At 35.5% G+C, this 7574-nt stretch overlaps 1 protein-coding gene across 2 annotated transcripts in view; it reads right to left on the bottom strand.

Moving 5' to 3' along the window:
- Positions 1-7574, bottom strand: part of HAUS6 (HAUS augmin-like complex, subunit 6) — a 40309-nt gene that overhangs the window by 29382 nt on the left and 3353 nt on the right. The window contains exons 2-4 of one of the 2 annotated variants that reach the window (XM_004678012.2): positions 6613-6708; positions 4401-4479; positions 2634-2766 (exon numbers count right to left, since the gene is read on the bottom strand). In XM_004678012.2, the coding sequence (XP_004678069.1) occupies positions 2634-2766; positions 4401-4479; positions 6613-6708 (308 nt within the window). Of the gene's footprint in view, positions 1-2633; positions 2767-4400; positions 4480-6612; positions 6709-7574 lie in introns of those variants that run through there. The other variant, XM_012721637.1, reaches the window with a different exon arrangement.

Raw genomic sequence — 7574 nt, forward strand, 5'->3', positions numbered from 1 at the left:
AAAAAAAAAATGTGAAAAATGATGTAAAAATAAACTTTTTAATAAAAAAAAAGTTAACTCAAAAAAAAAAATATATATATATACATATAAATTTTTACCTGCAATATAAATATAACAAAGCCCATTTTAGTATGGCTCAACACAATAAAGATGAATATTCTGTAAAAAAGGAATCACGTACTGTTTAACATTACCAATACAGGTCCACTTATTACTTCCAAAGAAAGCAACAGTTTCTAAGTATTTAACAGGGGATTAAGTTCATTGAATCTCGAAGTCACCTAGAGACTAAACACATCGAGTGGAACAACATTAAATCAGGAGGACAGCCCAGGCTGAGAAGTCATAAGATGTAATTCAACCACACATATTGTGGCCTCTCTATACACCTGTGATGTAGGGTTTGGAAGAAGCATTCTTGCATGAATGTCTCTCTGCCAGGAGACAATGGTCCACATCAAAAGACAGCAAACCTGGGGATACCTACGTAGCCACTAACTGATTATGTGACTATGGTCTGAGGTGTGGGAATAGCTCAGAAATTTTATCTAGTACCTACCACTACTTACACATAAAGCCATCCCTGTACAGATTTATGTATGGTCAACATGTCCTCTCTAGTTCCCCCAAATGATTACCCATTGTAATCATTACCCAGGGTCTCCCTTGGACCCTGTTCCTCCTGCTCTTGTCTCATAATCAATCACAGTTGTTGATTATTATAATAAGTAGCAAGAGGGCTGTTCACAGAGCAGTAGGGTCTTGCCTTGCAAACCTGGTCCACATCAGCTCTCTCAGCGTGTTCCCAATACAATAACCTATGTCATATAAAATACTCCGGGTTTCATTTAATTGGGGCAAGTCATCCACTAACAGAAAACTACTAAAATACTTGTTATTAAATTTAAAATACACAGATGCTTATAAAGCCATAGCACTTATTTTTTTTTAAGTATCATAGAAGATACACAGAAAAAAAATTTTATGTCACAGAGATAATAACTTTAGAGAAAAATTAAAGAATATGAACACAGAATACCAAAAGACTAAATTTCCCTTAAGCATATTAAACAATTTTCAATCTAATAAGAGAAAATACTAAAACCACCCTAAGATTCCATGTTAGCCTATCCAACCAATAAGAGAAAAATACCTGTCCACACACAATGATGGAATCTCTGGGAAAATATACACCCTCAACACACTGATATTACAAGCATGAACTGTCCAATCTCTACAGGAAAAAATTTGGAAATTAACTAGCAAATTGCAAATGCACAATTGCTTTGACCAAACAAATCATCTTTAAGGACCAACAAATCATTTTTAAGGAATTAAGCACACACATATTTAAACATATACAGTCTGTCACTGCAGTACTGTTTGATAGCAAAAGAATAAGAGAAAAAGTCAAATGTCTATGAATAGAAGACTGGTTAAATATATGGATTTATAATGTTTTTATCAATAAGTTATTTTGTTATAGTTATACTATAATATCTAATTATGTAGCTGTAATATATACATTTATATGGTTATATATTATAATTATGTATTATGTCATAATTATGTATTGTTATACATCATGATGTATTCACCTACAGTTCTAAATAAGCAATTTTAAAGAGAAAAAATGAGAATAAAGCAAAAGAATTCGGAAGCTCTATAAAAATCATGTGATGATCTCTAATGATAAAGTAAGTGAAAATAGAAAGATTAAAAACAATTTAAGGTTCAAAACCAGATACGTATCACCATTTAGGATTTACAAAAAATTATGTACATATTTGCTTCTACTGCTGATTACACTAGTTTCTTATAGGAAGAGAAATTAGATGGAGAACAGAGGAGAAAAATAGGCTTTTCACTTTTTGAGTTTTAAAACCAAAAGACTATTACAGATTCAATATTATTAAAGATAGACATAAAGTGTGTGCATAAAAAGAAAAACACAAAATTTCAGCGGAGGTTACTTCTGGAAATTGGAAGATGACTAGGGTTTACCATGTCAACTTCTCCATATTTCTGTGTTTTATGAGCAGAAATCAATTATGCAGAACAGCATATTTAAGGAGCTACAAAGAGCATCCATCCCTTTAAACCTCTGCTCAAAAGCCAACATTTTCTATGAATTAGTAAACAGACCAAATCCCTTTAAAGCAGCAATTTCTAACAAAATAATTTCAACAAATTGCCAATAGCCAAAATAATTCTTAAATATATTCAGCCTATTTAACTTAATTAGTGATAAACTGTGACTTACAGGTTTATTCTAGACTTGCTCTTTTGTGAGGTCAGCAAGTTAGGAATGCTTCTACTTTTTTAAAGGATTATTACCACCACCACATAGAGATACATGTGTCAGAAATCTCATGTGGTCTTCAAAGCCCAAAACATCTGTTCTTATATAAGAAGCATTTCCAACCCCTGAACTAGTACATAATAAATTAATCTGAAAAATTACTTATGTTCATTATAAAAAGATTTCAAACTGCAATTCCAATAGAACATGAATTACTTGTCTTTCAATGTAAACTAGTATTTTTTAACTTATCTTGTTTTACTAGCCATACAAATTGTAAAGAATAGAAAGAATCAAAACAAAAAAATCTCTTGCTATAGGTTTAACTTACTTTTAGAATTGGATTTAATATATTTTATTGCAACAAATCTTGCAAAATGATACATCAGATGGATAAATTTAGAACCACCAGGAGAAAGAAATAGTGAACCAACAACTTGAGGAAAGTTACTTCCACATTCAGCCTATGGGAAAAAGAAAGAATATGACTTAAAGACCTTATCAATAAGAATCCTTATATTTTCTTATACCATATAGTTTTTTAAAGCATAATAAGTTGATCATACTATTTCATTTTAACCAAAAGCTGAATTTCTAAATCATTCTAAACTCTTGGTGAATCTGGTCACAAGAAATAATTGTTAGGCAAAGTTATAATAACTGAACCAATCTAGGTATATAAGCTAATATAATCTCTGCTCAAAAGTTTTTTTAAACAAATATTATGATATAAACTCCTGGGAACTGTAAGACCTATTTTCATCACACCTAGCTAGCAAGGCTTTTTCTTAGGAATATAGAACCAACCTCCCCTAATGATTCAAGTTAGGTTAAGTCTCAGCACTATAAACCTAGCCACAAGCCACTGGAGTATGCATTCAATCTCCCACCAGGGAGCTAACCACGTGGCACAGCAGACCTCTTCTGTCTTGTTGGCTGTTCCCTTCAGCAGTATCTTTCAGTCAAATCCACCTGTTCTACTCCCCACACTCTCTGGTGAATCTACTCCCCCGCCCACATCGGTGGCCTACATTCCAGCTTTTGTATGCATAAATAAATGCAAAACCTTTAACAAAGTACCTGAACAGATTTCCCCTCTTAACAAAATTAATGTTCAGGGCAACCCCCGGTGCTGCAAGGGTTTAAATAAAGTTGAAGCACTATGAGCCTATCCGTAGCCACTGCACCACATGTTCAATCCCCTGCCAGAAAGGTAAACCACATGGCAGGTCATACCTCTCCTGTCTGGCCCACTGCCCCCTCAGCAGTCCATCTGCCTGCAATGCTTCCTGCCTCTATCTCTGGTCCTCTCACCCCAACACCTCCAGCTTCTACCCCAGTTTCTAGTATGCCTAAAAAAATCTTTAAAGAAAGAGAAGGCCCTCCCTGGTGGCACAGCGGGTTAAAGCAAAGCACTAAGAAGCTAAAGCAACTTCAGCATGAGTTCAATCCCTGCCCCAGAGGTGATCCATATGGCATAGCAGACCTCTCCAGGCTTGCCTGCTGCTCCCCTCAGCAGTGTACATCATAAGTCAGCCTTTTCTGCTCCCCACTCTGTCTCTGGTAAATCCTCTGCACCTCTGGCCTATACCCCAGTTCTGTATGCATAAATAAAATCTTCTTAAAAAAAAAAGAAGGGCCCTCCCTGGTGGCGCAGCGGGTTAAAGCACTGCACTGAGAAGCTAAAGCCACCTCCGCATGAGTTCGATTCCCGCTTGCCCCGGAGGTGACCACATGGCGTGGCAGACCTCTTCTGACCGCCCGCTGCTCCCCTCAGCAGTGTACTTCGTTGATCTGCCTGTTCTGCTCCCACTCTGTCTCTGGTGAGGCCTCTCACCACCCGAGCCTCTGGCCTGTACCCCAGTTCTGTATGTACAAATAAAAATAAATCTTTAAAAAAAAAGAAAAAGAACATTAATGTTCCATTATACACCAAAAAAGGTTTAAATAAAAAAAAAAAAAGACTAGTAAATGTAGTTCCTTAATTCTTTTTTTTTTTTTTTTATAGCTTCATAGTGTAGAGACTTAACCCTGGCAACCACCAGGGCAGGCTTAGTCCCTACTTTCTTAAAGTCTGCATCCTCCAGAGAGTACTTACCGAAATCTTTTTTAACCATTCACAGCAATGTTTCCGAAATTCAGTATCACTTTTTTGGTCAAATGGTGGCCAACAATGCCTTAAAAACAAATACAAAAGCATTAAAATTATGAAGAAAAAAAGCACTCAGCAAAATTAAAAAGTTTTAAAGCTATCCCGTATGTTACAAACATTAATGCTAACTGAATTAACATTCTTAGATTTCAACTAAATAGAAATAGCAATCCTATGAAAAAATGAGGTCTTTCGCTTTAAAATATGTGTAGAGTTCAGTATTGTTTAATGCAAATAACAATGAATATGCATATTAAGTGAATAAATTAATCACTATTAAATTACTAAATACAAGATGAAGACAACACTGTGGACTTAGGGACAAATTTGTAAAAACAGCATAAATAAATTAGCTTATCAAGCCTGAGAGAGGGAAACATAAATGATTGTATATAAAAAGCACAGAAGAAGGATGGCATGGGAGTTTATGACTCCTACAGGTCAATCATACCATAGCAGGTATTACTGTTTTATTGATAAATAACTGCAGGAATTTGTTAAGGTTAAATTTTATTTCACCTTTAGTCAACAGTAACAGACTTTAAAATTTCCTGTTGTTTCCCTCAGTAATCAATTTTGTCTAAATTCTTATACTAAGATTATCTGCTTGAAGGCCCATGTTTTTAATATTTCTAAAATACAACATACATTCTATAGTTACAGGAACAACGATGTATAGGAAGAAAGTTGACATGATAGAATGACAACAGTAACATTCTTATATTTCCTTTACAGATATCTGTATTTTCTGAAATGCTTAAAATGAGCTGTATTTCTTTTGTAATCAGGGCCCAAAAAATCAGTTTATTTAGGCTGAAGAAGTCATATATTTGAATGATAGGAATTTCAAAAAATGTTTCAAATATACCTCTTTTTCTGTCACTCATAACTTTTAACGAAAGGCAAGATACTAAGAATAAATTATCAAAAATAATGCCCTTATTAAAACAAATTTGAACACTTATCAGACATAAGAAATCCAAACCACATGCAAAATAACTTGGAATCAAAGTTAGGGGGTATTCACATTTTATCCCCTAAAATTACTCAATATTCGGGCTCTCCCTGGTGGCGCAATGGGTTAAAGTACTGCATTATGAAGCTGTGGATAGCTTCATAATGCCCTGCTGCATGAATTAGATCCCTGGCCAAGGTACTGACCAACACAGTATGGCAGATCTCTTTTGACCCACCTACTGCTACCCTCAGCAGTATACTTTGTAAATCTGCTTCTTTTGCTCCCCACTCTGTCTCTGGTAAATTCTCTGACCCACCATACCTCTGGCCTGTACCCCAGTTCTGTAAGCATAAATAAATCTTTAAAAAAAAAATTACTCAGCATTCAGTGGCCTCCCTACATACACAAAGTATTAAGTCTCAGAACTATGAAGCTATCACAACAGCAACATGAACTACACCAGGAATAGTCTTTGGCTATAGGACTTGTTATTTTATGTATCATTTACAATAGGGTTTACAGAGACCCTAAAAGCAAAATTACAAAAAATAAGAAATACAGCCTGCAAGAAAACAAGGCATGAAGCGCTTAGCATAAAGCAATTAAATAAAAAAGGTAAAATCAAGTGTATAAATAAATTGGTACTAGTTGTTTTGCTTACTAACTCAGAGAACGAAGAATTTTAAGTAGTTTTATAAATATCATTTTTTAAAAAGCTTTATTTATTTGTGCATACAGAACAGGCCAGAGGGTCAGGGCAGTGAGAGGATTCACCAGAGACAAAGTGGGGAGCAGAACAGGCAGATCATAGGAGTACACTGCTGAAGGGAGCAGCAGGAAGGTCAGGAGAGGTCTGCCGCGCCATGTGGTCACCTCTGGGGCAGGCGGGAATCAAACTCATGCCGAAGTGGCTTTAGCTTCTTAGTGCTGTGCTTTAACCCACTGCACCACCAGGGAGGTCTCTAAATAACATTGTTTTAACTAGGATGTACAATGATTATAAGATACATAATTTTAAAATAAGTATCAAAGAAAAACACTTAGATTTGTAAGTTTATAAGACTCAAAATTAATTTCTGTGACATCTATTCAAAATAATAAGTCAAAAGCCAAAGTTGAAATTCTGGTTTATATCAAATCACAGTTCTTTTTTCAATTTTGAGAATGACTACTTACAAAAAGAAAGGGAAACCTGCTTACCTGAAAACTTCTTTGGTGAGAGACTGGTCTAGCATTTGAAACAAAAAGTAAGAAACTATCTGAAAAGCATCACGGTTCAGCTTGTCAAACATATTCCTAGTGGTTTAAGAGGAACAGAACCAGGAAAACAAAAAGGAAAATGCTTTTTTTAAAAACTAAACATCAAAACATCAAAAGCTGTGTAAGAATTTGACCTTTTTCAAGAGGTCAAGGCAAACAAATTTTTCTCATTCATGCACAAAAATAGCTAATTTTTACTAACTTTGCTATTTGTCAAGTATTACTTAAAACCATCTATAGGCAAAATTCATCTAATACTCACCACAATCAGGAGATTAAATACTATTCAAGCTTTTTTAACATGGATGATTTTATTTAATCCTAATACCATTAGAAAGTGACTATCTTCTCGAGGTGGAAATTTAGAGGTAACAAATTAGTCCACAATCACAAAACCAAGAAATGGAAGACATATGTCTAGGGTTTTCACCACTTGATTTCATCACCAAAAACATTTTTATAACAAAATAATGAACAACCATATACGAGACATTTTGCGGGGGTGGAGTGGAGAATGGGATCAAAAATGGGGGAGGGGGAAAAAAATGGGGGAGGGGGGAGGGAAGTACACAGGACTATGGTGATGGCACACGGGTGACTGGGTGATGGGAAACCCATGGGGATTACAATTGAGATAAAAGAAAATGTACAAAATGATGTAAAAATAAACTATTATTTAAAAAGGCAAAAAAAAAAGTATGAATTTTCTTTCTTTAAAGGGAAGTTATTTCCTTATTTTGCTAAGAGTAACCTGCATCCCTTGGGAGCAGGGAGTGCCAGGCACTGCCCTCAGGGGGCCGGTGAGCTGTTGTGAGTGTCCCCCAGCTCCACGTGACTCATGTGTTGGTGAGGGGGGTGTGAGTCAAAGTGTCACCCAGGGCCCCTCTGCTCCCATTTCCTTC

Source organism: Condylura cristata, unplaced genomic scaffold (genome assembly GCF_000260355.1).
Source record: "Condylura cristata isolate star-nosed mole 26May11 unplaced genomic scaffold, ConCri1.0 scaffold00006, whole genome shotgun sequence".
Taxonomy (NCBI): Eukaryota; Metazoa; Chordata; class Mammalia; order Eulipotyphla; family Talpidae; genus Condylura; species Condylura cristata.